Source organism: Acipenser ruthenus, chromosome 4, assembly GCF_902713425.1.
Source record: "Acipenser ruthenus chromosome 4, fAciRut3.2 maternal haplotype, whole genome shotgun sequence".
NCBI lineage: Eukaryota > Metazoa > Chordata > Actinopteri > Acipenseriformes > Acipenseridae > Acipenser > Acipenser ruthenus.
In genome coordinates this window covers 15138369-15154504 of record NC_081192.1, presented here as the reverse complement: position 1 = coordinate 15154504, position 16136 = coordinate 15138369, and the positions used below count along the sequence as shown (strand labels likewise).

Below are 16136 nucleotides of genomic sequence, written 5' to 3'. Positions count from 1 at the left end.
CCTAGCTTGCCTTTTGTCAAGTTAATTGTTGCCAATATTTTCCAGCAACTTCTACCTGGTGAGGAGTTCAAACATTAAAACAATTTGGTTCTTTGATAGAAAAACTCCCTAAAATATCACATTCAACTAACTGCTTCAACAGTAGCCATGAAAAAGTGAATCTGAATACACAGAAGTTTAAAAAAAAAATGCTAAAAGTATTAAGCTTTCCATTGACACTGTGATTACTTCTCCATAGGTAACAAACGTTCATAGAATTAACTAATGGTTCTACATATAGAGACTTCTGTTAAATTGTTTTCATTTCTCCTTCACTTACCAGGGATACGGTTCCCAAGACACTCCACCACCACTGCAATTATAACATTTCTAACACCACACAACAAAGAGAACCTACCCCCCCTAAAAAGGCAGCTGCTGTTATTCACAAGCTGTAACTATGGATTCACTTCCAAGTTGATTAATGTCATTACAAGTGGCAACCCCCTCCCCACTTCAAATAAATCGTAAAATCTTTATGTTCTTGTATTGGTAATTAATTTTCTATACCGTAAATATTAGAATTAAAACACAAGCATTTTATTACTGGATGACGCAAACGTTTCTTTACATTAATTTCCCTTAATTTTGCTACAATGATGGTACTGGTACTATTTTAATTTAATCTATAAACACCCAACCATAATATAAAATAAAGTTCAGTATTACTTTAATTTCATTTGCTGCACAAGCATGTAACCACTTTTGTTTCTATATAACCTGTCTGGCAGTAGTTTATTTTTATTTTGAAAACCAATGGACATTAAGATAAGTGGAGCTATGCAAACATACAAGGTAAAAACCAGACTTAAATCTGAGGATTTTTTTGTTTCAGGACAACTCCATTTGAACTATCAAAACAAGCAAGACTTGAAACCTAGACAAAGGAGCAGCTTCCTTTCAAGACAAGGTTTGCAGAGCGTCAGATCTTTCAAGGATGTAAAAAAATACTTCCTGGCTTTCAAAATAATCTTTGCCAGGAAGTTATGTACGCGTCACAAACAAGAGAAGTGATGGAGGGATATTGCAAAAAAAATGCCTAACGTCTCTCAGGAAAAAATGACAAAACGGTCGCTGTTTTAGGCAGACACAACACCCACTTGGGACTGAACAACCTCCAACCCCTTAATTTCACTTTTAGCAAATTAAAACCTGAAGCTTCAGAGGCAAAAGTCAACTGTGCAACCATGCTGTCCTCAGCTAATCACAAAATGTCTTTTCAGTTCCCATTTTTCCTGACCACTGAATCTCTTATGAGAAACAGTGAAGTTGTAGCTGTATATAATTAAAAGCCCCTGGTAGAGGCCTGCGGTAACCTAATTATGGCAAAGATAGAGAGATAGAGAGATATAGGGCGGCAGTGTGGAGTAGTGGCTAGGGCTCTGGAATCTTGACCGGAGGGTTGTGGGTTCAATCCCCAATGGGGGACACTGCTGCTGTACCCTTGAGCAAGGTACTTTACCTAAAATTGCTCCAGTAAAAACCCAACTGTATAAATGGGTAATTGCATGTAAAAAATAATGTGTAAAAAAATAATGTGATATCTTGTAACAATTGTAAGTCGCCCTGGATAAGGGCGTCTGCTAAGAAATAAATAATAATAATAATAATAATAATAATAATAATAATAATAATAATAATAATAATAATATAGATATATATATATATAGATAGAGAGAGAGAGAGATATAAAGGAAAATTCAGTTAAAAAGGTTGTACATGCTGGTGCCTCTCAAACCAGCAGGATGTGTATTTTATTTTATCCAGATGTTAAGTTTATGGAAGGCACTGGTACATGTATTAACTGCAAATTGGAACCGATTGTCTCCAAGAAAGTGGGAGGTGTATGACAATCTTCCAAGTGTACAAACAGAAACAGAACACCAACTTTGCTGTACCTTGCCCCGGCGCCCGTTGCCTCCGTCTTGGTCCTCCCACTGCCAGTCCACTCCTCGCACCACCCGGCAGCCAGTGAAGATACCCCTGGCAGTGATTTTTTTAGATTTGCGGCGAGACTCAAGCAGAACCCTTTTTAAAAATCAATGAAAAAAAAAAACAAAAAAACAGACATCTTCAATTACCGGTTGACTAAAGATGGAGGCTCTGCATTTAACGGACATTCACAGTCACCCAAAACAAACAGGAACGAAATAAAGTTGAATAAACTGCTGATGCAAATGTTTCAGGATTTAATTATGCCCATCAGTCAATACAAGTCCATCTGTATATAAAAATAACTTTAATTTTAACAGTGAAGGCACCAAATGCGTTAGCCCCCATTTTATAGTGATTGTTTTAATCATCAATGACAAATGACCTTAAGTGAGATAAGTAATAATATACAGCATCAGACTGTTGACTTTACCGCCTGGTATCAGACTGGTGCGTCAAACAGTTAAAAGTCCTGAGTAAGTTTCCAGATGGTTATGTCATGCTTTCTCATTAATTTCTATTTCCAGATGAGTGAGACTACCTAATCAATCGCTACAGCTACCCCATGGCTTTGCACCTTGGTTCTAGAAGGCATTCAGAGCATGTTCAAATCAAAATCATGTTATAAAACTTTGCGTGCCCTTTCCAATGTTGTACAACCACGTGAAATGTTTCCATTAAAAGGCTCTTTACAAATCATGTGGTCATCGTTAGCCAATCAGAGTGCTCCATTTCCTGACTGCGAGGAGGACAGTCCTGCAAATTTAAATTGAAATACTGAAGATTTTGGTATGCAAACTTTCACGATAGATGAAATCTCACTATCTTTAATAAAACAGGCAGTGTCCCGTTAGTTTAAGGTAATAAGGTTGTAATCATTAACGCGGGAGTTAATTAAAATAAAACAATCAGTATGTTTACAAGACAATGTGTTTTCTGAATACTAATGTTTTCAGAAAACTGAATCAGAAAACTGATTTTCTTAAAACGTCACTTTTCTGTGTTTACATGATTAACAATAGAAAATTCAACTTTATACACGGATTGAAGTTTTCGGAAAACGCAGGATATTTTCGCATGCAAAGTGCTGTAGTAGCCCAAGTACGATTTGAAGACCGGACATTTCTGCGACAGAACAGAGACCAATCCAATATAGTGCTTTATCAAAGTGTCAGGTCTTAAATTCAAAGATTACTATCCAATACCTCTATTCAGATTCCCCACAATGTGCAATCAGCCTTTCCAAGAGCTCATCCTGTTCTATATTACCAGTTTCTTTTGCAGACATTATTTTAAATTATCACATTTTAAAGCTGGAAAACATTCACTGCTTCAGTATGGGCTATTAACAGATACATACGGACTTTAACAAATGTATTACTTTATCCCTAACTAGACAAATGGACGCATGCAGACTGACTACAGATTATTATTATTATTTTCTCTGTTTTCTAAAACCACGTGCAGGAATGAAGGTCAGAGTTTGCACATGTGCAGTACGCTATCGGAATAGGTTTTCCGAAAAGTGTGTTTACATGACATACATTTAGTTAGTTTTCAGAATTTAATCGGAAATTTCTAGGTGCTGTTTTCCGAAAACTGACTTTCGGAATATTCCGATACATTTTCCGAAAACTGTGTTTACTTGACTTGATATCAGAATTAGTTTTCCGAAAACTTATTTTTCTGAAAAATATCGGAATTCTTATGCTCATGTAAACGCACTGAATGACACTCATGAAAAGCTTAATGCCATATTACAAAGTAATAAAGTACTGTATAATGCTTTAGGTTACATGTCTGGTGTCTATTAGAAGAAAACAAATTAACCAAGCATGTAAGTGACATTAAATACCCTGCTAGTGCTGTAAATTCAAAATGCGTTGCAAGTAAGGAATTAAATGTTCAAACATGTAGAATATTAGCTTGCAGAACTTTGTGTGTTTAAATGTTCTTGTTTAAATGTTTTTAATTACTGCAAGTGAATGCATATGTATAATAGAGCAGAATTACACTAATTTAAAATAAATTGCATTACTTTAATGAACACTACTGTAATTAAAAGCAGTACCTAGTACTACTGTATAATGAGTCCCACAGCAAAACAGGATTATTGGTTGTATCAATACGTTTAATGTTATAATAATTATTTTGCCATGTTACTGATGAACTCCTAATATATTACTTAGTTCCTTTGAAGTAGTATTAAAAGGAGGAGTTTGACTATTTGTAACATGAAAAAATATGTCACCATTAACTGCATCCACTGTATGCACCTGTAAACATGTAAGTGTGACATTCAGACAGATGCCTTTATATACCCTTAGATGATACTTTCTTTAATGTATCATTACATTTTTGTATTCCCTGCTAAGCTTTTGTGTGCATTTTAGTTCATCTTCTTGAGCTAAACCAAATTCAGATGGCTTTCTTTAAGTTAAACCACTTAACATCAATGCCTCTTATTTCCATATCACTTACCCTACTCACTCTTTCAGTACTGCAGCAGGATACAGAGCTGCCTGTGAAACTGGTGCTGACTGTCATTGTCTGATCTACTGTAGGTGTCAAAGTAAAGAGGTATGTACTGTATTGGAAACAACCCAAAATCCCCTTCCCAACTTTGGCCACTCAAAATCAATTGTTCTTAATAGCAAGGAAAGTATACTACAGAGACCTGCCAAAACCAGCTTTAGTAAAAAACTTAAACAAGAAAAGTATTCAGAGACTAGAAGATCAAGTTAACACTCGTCTCGGAGGTAGGATATTTGATCCAGAACCAAGGCTGAGAAGTGTGTTATTCCCTCAGGGTATGTTATTTGATTCCCCTGTATTTTAGAAACATCCTGACTCTCTAACTACAGAGCAGAGGCAGAGATAACAAGAATGGGTGCTTGAGGTGTGTACTGGATCTGTCCCATTAGCCCAAAAAAAGTTTAAACTATTTTTAATTTCAACGTTCTTCTTGGTGGTTCAACATCAGTTTTCATTCTTTGCTGATTTGCACGAATATTTAATAACTTTGCACTTGCTCTTGGTACAAAGAGTTATCCAATACAAGTTAAAGTTATGTTATGTTTATAGTATGCATGTTTCATTCATAAAGGGCCCTTTCACATAAAAAGTGTTAACATGTGCGACAGGATGGCAAAGCCTTATTGAGGACTCAGAGACAGTAACTGCGGGTTTAAGCGCTGGGGCGAGCACTTATAAACAAAAGTAAACAAACTGTTTGATACAGGTTTGTCTATCCCAAAAAATATATATTTTACTTATTGATTTACTTATTTTTTTAAAAACACTTGTTTCACATCATCTTCAGTTTGCCAAGAATTATGCTGTTTATGTTTTTTCAAAAGTAACACTTGAACTGTAGGAGGAAAGCAACACAGTCAATCCTGCTCAATATTAACTCTTCAACTTTTGCAGCTGAAGTGTTTGACCATGAATTCAAATGCTTTCTCAAAGAATAAAGTGATTGGTAAAAGAAATATTGGTCCCTGATGCATTTTGAATGCATATACTTCAACAGCTTAGGAACAAAAGAATACATTGCATGCTTAACAAGAAAGGGTTGCTGACCTCTCACTTCCCGGTGTGGTGATTCTGTAGAACCTGTGCCTCAGATGATGTTTTTCTCCATGGTAACAAGCTGTGCACAGATCATAGTTTGTACATTCTGCACACTTCCAACGGATACCAATAATCGGCTGCTGACGGCAAGTATCACACATGGTCCCATCATGCTTGATTCCTGTAATGGAGAGAAAGTAAAAATGCCACCGTTAAAATGCAATGCTTTCTTTCTTAGACTACGTATCTACATTAAAAAGACATTCAAAGTGCACTGCAGCAAGAACAAGTTTACTTTCCAGAACAAGCCTGTTAAGGGATAAAATATGACAACTGTATTAGAATGCTGCGTTAAGCTTTGCACATCACACATACTTCACAAGGAATCTTTGAATCCACAGTATTCAAAGCAAGAGTATTACTGTCAGGCGCCATCAGGGACCTTTATTGTGAATGTGGTGTGCATCACATATCCAGTTAGCTCTTACTAAGAGCCAACTTTAAAACAGAAAAGATGGTTCCTTTCCTGACAATCATCAAATAGAAACTTAGTATGGGTGTGAAATATGAATGATCTTACTGTATGCACTGTGACATTTTTTAGTCATGACATACTGGTCACACACCATTGACAAATTTGTGTTAGCGTATAGTTTATGTACAATATTCTATTTTTGGAGAGAGTCGGGATGCTTTATATTGCTATAGCAAGACGATTAATAAGGAATACAATATTATTGTTTCTTTATAAATGTATTGTATGTGCATGCAGGCCTTTCGTCAAGTATATTCTGTCTGCAGCGTTTCAATCAAACATTTTGTTTCTGTGTTTATTTGCTTCAGAGCCATATTGTTTGTGGTCATTAAAGCAAATTGTTGTTAAAATGTAAGGTTGTAGTTAATTCATGGCTCCACTGGTGACTAACACAAAAATGCTGCCTCTCAAAGCATGTGTCAATGTAAGTGCAAAGAGGTTCTGCATTTACACCAGCAGAATACGGTGAAATAAATAATTATTTTAATGAAATGCTGTAATGCAGCAAAAGTTCAATAATTAAACAGAAAAGGAAGTGAAAAGGTACAGTATCAAGCTAAAAAAAAAAAGTTATATTTCGCCAGTCAAATCGTAAAGTGCCTAAATAAAGTTTTGAGTCAACACAAACAGATTTTTTAAGTCTGTTGCAACTTCTACAGCAGCCGCAACTACCCCAGATATAATATTCAGTACATTGTTTACCATCTGGAGTTTAGTGAATTTAATTGTGCAGCAGATACCAGTTAGATGATAAGATATCTCTTCAGCAAAAGAAGCAGGCACAGTAATTTGACATTACCGTAATGTAAACAGAAATGTAGCCTGAGTTTTGTACTAAAAGCAGGGTCAGCTGTAGCATGCAAAACTAAGTTTATTTCTCAAATTGACCATTTTAAGAAAGGTGAAAGCAGAATGCATAGAAATAATTGGGACTGTAATTAAATGTACTGCAGCTTACTTGATTGCTGTCTCTAAATTTAGCTCTCAGATTGTGCTAATTTCTCTCTCAGATTGTGCTAATGAAAATATATGACAACTAACAAGAGAGTACAGACATTAAGTTACTGTTTTAGTATCAATTTAGCGTCTCAGCAAGTTGTTGTATTTTAAGCAGCTGAATATGGTAGCAACCAAATTGCTCCTGAAGTGGCACCAAGCAATTTGTTTTGGCCTGTGAGCCATTGGCTCATAAGGCAAAAAGTTTGTCTAGAGCCGTGTAATGCATATATATCTCAAGTTACCATTAAAGTATGTACAGTATTTATTGAAAGTACTCATGAGTTCAAGGTAATGTTGCATTTTACTCACCCAAAATACATTTTACTAACAAAGTGTCTACATTGGAGAGTAAATTACTCAATGACCCAAAACCTTATCTGGAGTGCTGACTGCAATGAAGATCTCAAAGTGTTGTAAAAGGCAGCATTGACCTCACTACAAACAAGATGCCACATGACCAGGCTACCTCATGGCTGTTTGCATTATAAAGATCATTAGGTAGCCTTAATATTTACAAAGCTACGCAATACCATGAGTACAGAATATCAGGCTTGGAATCAATCTCATTTGCCCTAGAGTTATTAAACCGTTGTAAAATAAATTAACAAAGTGGTTGTTTTGTGCAGTTGCTAATTAGGAAGCTTCCAGGTGTAGTGACAGTGTTCCAATTATATTTCTTTTGATAGGTATAAAAAGGAATACAATTTGGAAGCTGGTCTTTTCATTAGTTCTGTATATTTTGCAGGTATGTTTGTTTATCTCCCTTAAATACATTATGTATGTTGTAATACTAAATAGTATTTCTTCAGCACTGTAATGTAAGAACATAAGGAAGTTTACAGACGAGAGGAGGCCATTCGGCCCATCTTGATTGTTTGGTTGTTAGTAGCTTATTGATCCCAGAATCTCATCAAGCAGCTTCTTGAAGGATCCCAGGGTGTCAGCTTCAACAACATTTAATCAAGTGGTCCATGGTGTGTAATTTGTAGAACACTGGTCTGTAAAGTGTTTAATAGAGCCCCTTTCACACTGGCACGCTCTACTCGGATCAGAACCTACACGGGTCAGGACCCGGTGTCATGCGGGTCGACTACACGATTTCAAACTGCTTTTGATAAAGCAGGGTTGACCTGGGTGACAGACGCAAGTAAACAATATGTGTATCAATGCCCCAGAAGCAGCTTGTTACTGACGCTTCCATCCAAGCTTCTCTAGATTGAACAGTCAGCCCAAATGTTGATTAGAGCAAATGTTTCTTCATCTCTGCTGCAAATCTGGCTTGTGGTGTGTCTCAAATCAACAAAAATATGGCTAAACAGAATAAACAGAAACGTTCCTTGCAGAAGTAAAACTTTCACACAGGTGTGGCTGTTTGTTATTTCGTCGGCTTACGAACGACCGTCATGCATTTTGTCTCACTCAGCCCGGGTCTAAGCATATCGACCCACATCCAGCGGTGGGTTGCGGGGGCCCGGGTCAGACCCAGGTACGTGGTTTCACACTACGCGGGATTGTGACTCTGGTAACCAGAACCCGGGTAGGCGTGCCAGTGTGAAAAAAGCAGCATCACAGAAAAAGCACTTTGGTAGAACAATAACAATGTGGACAAATGTTACATGAGGTTTGGCAAACCTACTTCCATTTTTAATTGTTGAAGACCAACAGCTGCATCCTCAAAAACAAGACGACAATATGGGAATTTAAAATGAAGTTAACTTGGAAGAAGCCATTTTAATACTTTGTACCATTTTTTCTAAAGCGTGGTAAAAAAAATTTAGTACATCTTCGTGAAATTGCTGATGCTACAGTGATTAGTACAGGTTTACTGTGAGGTACATACATAAATTGTGCCCAGTCTACAAGGTATAGCATTTGGTGGGGGTGTTTCTTTACAATGAAAACTAATAAACTAATAATTTGAGTTGAGGATTACCTTGAGATACATTTTAAAATCCGTTATTATAAAAATGGCAACATGCACATATATTATGCAGCATAGTAACTTTTATTTATTTGTTCATTAAAATAATAATAATTTTTAAAAAAAGTTTTACCTGTGGGCGCACTGTCGTATATTCGGACGTCATATGCCCCCGAGCAGCGATAGTTGGCAGCAGTCCCGTTATCCCAGACGACCACCACTTCTTCTGGGCTCTCGAAGCTGCGGACGGTGCCAATATGGCCCTCTCCGCCATCCTGTTTGCCCCATTTCCAATCTGGACCCCGGACCACCCTGGCACCCACGCCTTCCATCATGATTCGGTTATTCCTGCCGGTTGTCATTTAAAATCACTATGACACGATAAACCACAACAGTTATATATATTTTTAGGCTTTCTGCATTGAGTTCCAAAAGCAGAAGACTGTAGTTCTTACAAACTATAAAGTTAGTTTGTTAAGTATAACCAAACACATTCCTTTATGTCTGAATGCACCTATACCACACACATACAAAACAGCATAGTTTACATGGTCATCGCTGCTGTGTCTGGGGTTTAGCTGCGCCAGAAATTATTTGGAAATATGTTGTGCAAATGATTAAGGGACGGTGTTTTTCAAAAGGTAAAAAAAGCACTCGTTTCAGTTTGCCATTTGGCGACTGTTTTCGTTGTGGGCTTAGATCAGTCTGTACTGATCTCGATGATAACTGTCGGCGTCCAGTTGCGAAACAAATCAATGTTTGAGGTCTCGTTTTCTTCCTAGACGTTCTCACTGGCTAGGCAAGTCTTCAAAACGTGCAACAAAGTACAACAACCAACCTACTTTATACAAATTAAGAGCGCTTCTGTTGTATAACCAGTTAGGCCTTTTCTTTAATACTTAGTACCACTCATTTCCACGACAAAAAAAAGTAAAGTTCGAAGTATCAATTTCAATACAGAAGGTCACGAAACGTGTTCAAAACGTCCAACTAAAATATGTTCAACACATTTGTTCAACTTTTTGTGATGACTTTTCAATCCACTTTTCTGTTTTCCTTCCCAAACAAGCTCTCTTTAAAAACGGGGTGATGATATGCGAATAGAGGTTTCTGCATGCGTCCCCTTAAATGCTGTGTTGTAATAGTAAGCAGTTCCACATCTGGAAGGCTTATCTTGTATTCCTTCTTAAATAGGAGAAATAACAAAACAATCCCTTTTTTTATTCGTATGCTGGTTGTTGTTGTCAGCGCGATCTCAGGGATATAATTTCTCTTTCGTGCTTCCCTCGGAATCCCAATACCTGAACTGTAATGTTCCTCGAATGAGTTATCCGTTCTTTTCCAAGCTAGAGATCCTTTTACATTTTTGCTCCGGGATCCGAATGCATGTAAGCCCGTCTCCTTAGGATGGATTTTCAAGCTGGTTCCGTTGAAACCGAACAACTTAACACAGACTCGTCGCCATTATTGTCAATCACAGCCCAAGCGAAGGGGACGCGACGTTGCCGTGCGCGACGCATGACGTAAAAGGGGGCGGGGTATCTGAGCCAGACAGGCTGAAACAATCTATGGCAGAAAACGAGAGTAAAAGTTATTGGTGGTCAACATCCAGTCCATAGAATTAAAAATGGAGGAAAAATAACATGATAACTTTACAGGGCCGATCTTTAAGGGAAATCCCAGGTGTTTAAGCGCCATTCAAATGGTTTTATACATTTTTCCACTGGCTCGGTTTCTACTGCATTACAAGTTTGCCCAAAATGTGTTGTTGTTTAACAACACGTTTTACATTATTTAATCTTTACAGGGCTGACTGACCCTTATTGTATATCACGTGGTTCCTTTTGTAGCTATGACATCTTTATATGGCTGGACCCTTTATGCTAACTTGGCTGTTTTTCTTTGCTTAAATGTTTTTGGACAGGCTAGTTACCTCCTCCACTTTCCCGTTTTCCTTGTTCTGTAAATCTATGCTGGTGGTTTAAAATGAACACAAATAAATGCTCACAATTTGAAGTAAACCAATAAATAAATTGGAAACACTTCTGAGAAGTCCAGCAACACTTGGCAACCGGAACATGCACATTTCTGGGTCCTACAAATGGCCACACATTTGAAACAGTGGGCAATATGTTAAAAGCGTTTCCTCGTCTCTTTTATTAACTTCTATTTTTTTAATGAGAAAAGAAATATGTCAATGTTACAAAATGAAACATGTTGGTGACCATGTACACTGCCTGACAAACTCATTTTTAAGCTTGCAGCATAAAAATGTACAGGTCAACCAGTCATATACCCATCATCCACCAGGGGGAGCCCACCACAGTGTAATCATGCATTGAAATAATAAAAAAAAATGTTTAAAATTGCATAAACAGTAATTAAGAAATAAAGTGCATTCCCTCTTTCTGACCCTACATGCATACGCTGCATTGACCCTACATGCATACACTGCATTCGGATGTAAAGGTACTGCTGTGTATCTAGATGTTCTTTAACCAAGGAAATGTAAGTTTCAATGAGATTGCAATTATTTTATTATTATTTATTTCTTAGCAGACGCCCTTGTCCAGGGCGACTCACAATTGTTACAAGATATCACATTATTTTTACATACAATTACATTATTTTTACATACAATTACATTATTTTTTCACATTATTTTTACATACAATTACCAATTTATGCAGCTGGGTTTTTACTGGAGCAATCTAAGTAAAGTACCTTGCTCAAGGGTACAGCAGCAGTGTCCCCACTTGGGATTGAACCCACGACCCTCTGGTCCAGAGTCCAGAGCCCTAACCACTACTCCACACTGCTGCCAGCCATTAATTTTAAATTAAGACTGCACGCTGTTCACAGTAGACGTCATAGTACAAGGTACAACCTGACATTTCTACATATGAAACGTGGTACCATATTGACAAGCATGTAAGTGCATTACAATTTCTTAATTTAATTTCATTTTTTTCATATTTCAGAGGTCTTGGTAATCTATAACTAACATTTGCGTAAGTAATGCTTTAAGATAGTTCATCCTTCCAAGGAAGTCCTGGTAATAACTAAACAGCTGTTTTCAGGATTTGTGTGTATATATATATATATATATATATATATATATATATATATATATATATATAGGAAGAGAACAGGTTTAGGTGAATTTGCTCGATAAAATGATTAAATATTTATTTTGTCTGGCAATGTGTTAGCATAAAGCCCCTGCATAAACTCACTGGACCAACGTCTACCAGAGAAAAATACTAAAACCACTGCTGCCCTCTACTGTCTACGTCTAGCCACAAAGAAGTTAATAGAATTGATGGGAAACACAATGGCCCCGATATTAGAAGCAACGCGCAATTTCTGCGTTTGATATTTTCAAACACAGAAAAAAGCAGTTGGGCGAAATTGGAATATCGCACTTTTTGTTCAATTCAGAATGTCCTTGTGCCTTGCAAAACCGCCTGCGCATTCATTACCAATATAACATAAATGCACAAAAGAGAGCTAAGCGAGAATGCACAGAATTGGAATACAATACGACAGCCGTTAACATTACCCCGCCAAGCAGCTATTATAGGTGTACAGTGTGTCCTTATTTCTCTCCGCATGAATGTAACCTGCACATCAATGCAGAATCAAACCTCAACACACATCGGTAGCAATGGCACCCCTAACAGCAGCATGTACATACAGAAAGAAGCTACTAAATGGAGAAATTAAACAATAGCTTACAGAATGCATTCATATATCTAACTTAAATAAACTGAAATATTCATATATTGTAACGACTTGCTAGGATAAGTGTCAACAAGGAGTCGTTTTTTTTTTTAGTTGCTCAGAATTACGCTGCATACAAACACGCCAGGTCTCTTTTCACTGTAACCTGTTGTCCAGGCCGTCCACACTATACATAAACATATTTACAAAAGTGTGGACTGTAAAACAAATCCACAATGCCGAAAACACGTCCATTTAGAAGCCCCGATGACGGAAACATGTGGATCCAATCTGCACGTGTATTCCTTACTTATACGCTGAAAGTCCCCCCTCCCCAGTTGACCCCCACTCACCATGCCCCCTGCTCTTACCACACCTGTATGGCACAGGCAATGGCATGGAATGCAGATCGAGCATGTGAAAGTGTGCCTCTGATATTAATGAGAAATAAATAACCCTATAAAAAAGATACTGTACCTTGTAGAATTACCGGGTTCAGGGCTTGAAAAGGAAATGGTGCCTTTGGTGAATGCAACTAAAGGGTTATTTTACGGTTGAGCCCCGTGGGCACTGCGATGTAAACAGCCCCACCCAGTACTTCGCCAAAACTAATGTTTCTGAGGGTAGGCATTTAGCTACGCGCATTGTATGGAACCATTATGCGCATTGCCAATGCAGAGCCCTATGCGCTTCTCGCAAACTTTGCCATCTTCATTCAAATTAGGCCTTTAGAGCAATTCAAATAATTCTGCGCTTAAGCATATCAAATGTTTCCACGTGCATACATTTGAATCTAATGTTTATCATTATCACAGGCATTAGCATGGCTAATAAGCTAAATAGTTAAAGGGCCATCACAGATTATACGGAATTCAAACAGATTTACCCACCAGGAAGCTGGGAAGAGAGATGAGCTATCGATGCCTCTGTATTTGTATTCTTCATTTTGACAAGTGTCTCAAATATATGAGTGCATTTTACCTATTTAATCTCATTTTTACTTTCTTGTTTTCTATTACGTTCCCTTCTGTTTTCTTTTTGTTTTTATTTCTCAGTAGCCTATTAGCCGTGATCTCCTGGAAACGGTACAGTGGCGACCTGCAAGTGTTGTCCATCCATAATTAAATACTCAACTGCACCTACTACTTGCTCGTATCCTACTTTGCTTTTACAACTACATTTACGATATTGCAATTGCTCTTATTTAAATTGATTTACGCATAAGGAAATATAAACTGTTGATTTGTTGATCTGTAGGGGTTTTATACTACTGTATAAGTGTGTATTATTATCGTTGTTGTTGTTGATTCAATTATACAGGTATTTGTTTAGTATCTTCCGTCTCGGTCTATACATACCGTACTGTAGCTTGCTGCAGATGTGGACGGAACCTTGTATAACCGCTGGGTGTTTTCCATTGTTGTACCTTGGAAAGGTCCTGCGTTTAGTGCTGGAGTGGTGTGCGCGGAGTTAAAGCTTGCTTTATAAAAGCGTCATTTTGTGCCTCGCAAAACTGTTTTGTGCTTGGCGCATACTTTTGAAAATGGCAGGATCACGCAAATTGTCTACCACTCCCCATATTGCACTTTGAATATATTATATTTGTGTACAGTGCACAACGGATTGTGCCACGCAAAAATAAGTTTCGAATATGGCACATCATTCGCGCATAACGACCATTTGAAAGGTGCATAACCCTCTGCGCGGTGCGCATACCTTTCAAATATAGGGGCCAATATGCCTTATTTGAGACTTTGGATCTATTCACAAAGCTAATGCAATTAAAAAGACTGTTTAAAATAATGAATAATCTTTTACTGAATGTATCTGGATCCTTTAAATGTAAGGAAAATCATATTTTATTCATGTAAAAAGTCTTAAAATAACTCACGAGTTAAATAATTGCTGGCGTTTCATATTCTACACTTGTCAGCTTTTCATTGTAATATTTGTGTTAATATTACCAGCAATTTCCTGTAAAATGTAATAGTGTATCATCCATAAATATTAAACATACAATATGTGGTGACAACTTAATGGTGCCGTCCAATTTTGATCTTGCTTTACTTTATTGACCATAGTACCAAGGAGGCAGTGTGGTCCAGTGGTTAAAGTCCAGAGTTTGTAATAGAAGGTCCTCGGTTCAAATCCCACCTCAGCCACTGACTCATTGTGTGACCCTGAGCAAATCACTTAACCTCCTTGTGCTCCATCCTGCGGATGAAATGTTAAATCAATGTCCTATTGTAAGTGACTCTGCATATAATGCACAGTTCACAGCCTACCTCTGTAAAATGCTTTGTGATGGTGGCCCACTATGAAAAAGTGCTATATAAAAATAAATATATTATTATTATTAAAAAGAAAATAATGTTCTGGAAGAAAAAGATCCATGTTATGTTGAATTTTGTGGAAAGTTGAGAATATAAAATTCCCTTATAAAGCAGGGTCCTGGATGAGAGAAGGATTTAGGCAGATTTCTGGTAATTGTGTTAATTCCAAACGGGCTATCAGTTATCAGTTGTGTGACTAATTATTGCTTACTCCCTGCTTAGTACTTTCTTTGTATTCCTGTTGTCACCAAAGTGCGTAGGCTGGAACTCTCCTGGTTTAATACCACAGTTCACTTTGCACAATTCAATTAGTCTATGATGAAAAAGCACACCATATCTGGGAGATCAGTTTTCCAGACCAAATCAGATCAAGTTGGTTGGCTGGATGTGAATTACAGATAAGCAGTTATAAAGCAGGCTTTCAGAACAGTGTAAAAATGAGAGCCCATAAAACGTATTGTGGCTCACTAGTACTTTGTTAAACTTACAGAACAGCAAGCAAAGAACACAACTGGTATAGCTACCTGTTCTGGAGATTCAGAGTGTCGCACTCTTCAGTTCTTCCTCTGGTGTAACATCAGACTAGCTCTGCTCCATTTATATCCCAGGTTATCTTTCTTCTTTGAACAGTTCTCTGCAAATACAAAAGACCACAAAATGACAGCAATGATGTTATCATTGAAACTTACATTATCTGGCTTGAGGTTTCCAACCAAAAAATAATATTAAACATAGCTTCCTCTTTCCAAAAATTAGAATTAGCAGAGATCAGAAAGTTATGCTATCAGCATGCACACTACACATGACTATTGGGTTGGTGTGATTCTGCATAGACTTTTATTTTGCATTGACTTTACCACATCCTGATACAACCTAATAAACACAGTAAACAAACAAAATTATGTTAGCATAGCAACACAGAAAATGACAATACATGACCATCTGTATTTTATATCATAACTATATGGGGTCTAATTTAAGGCAGTTTGTTAGGGGTCACAGGGAGAAACTTTGGCTTACAGTGACATCACAACCCCATGCAAGTTGTCCATAAAAGCTACCAGTGTTTTGGGAGCTCTAA

At 37.3% G+C, this 16136-nt stretch overlaps 1 protein-coding gene across 5 annotated transcripts in view; it reads right to left on the bottom strand.

The window, feature by feature from the left end:
- The window catches only part of LOC117400183 (E3 ubiquitin-protein ligase MIB1), a 105242-nt gene extending 89646 nt beyond the window's left edge, over nt 1-15596 (bottom strand). The window contains exons 1-4 of one of the 5 annotated variants that reach the window (XM_033999689.3): nt 15580-15596; nt 9133-9347; nt 5554-5725; nt 1938-2067 (exon numbers count right to left, since the gene is read on the bottom strand). In XM_033999689.3, the coding sequence (XP_033855580.1) occupies nt 1938-2067; nt 5554-5725; nt 9133-9334 (504 nt within the window). In that variant the 5' untranslated portion in view covers nt 9335-9347; nt 15580-15596. Of the gene's footprint in view, nt 1-1937; nt 2068-5553; nt 5726-9132; nt 10531-13199; nt 13365-15579 lie in introns of those variants that run through there. The other 4 variants (XM_059022060.1, XM_059022059.1, XM_059022062.1 and 1 more) reach the window with 4 other exon arrangements.
- Between the last annotated feature and the right edge of the window lie 540 nt (nt 15597-16136).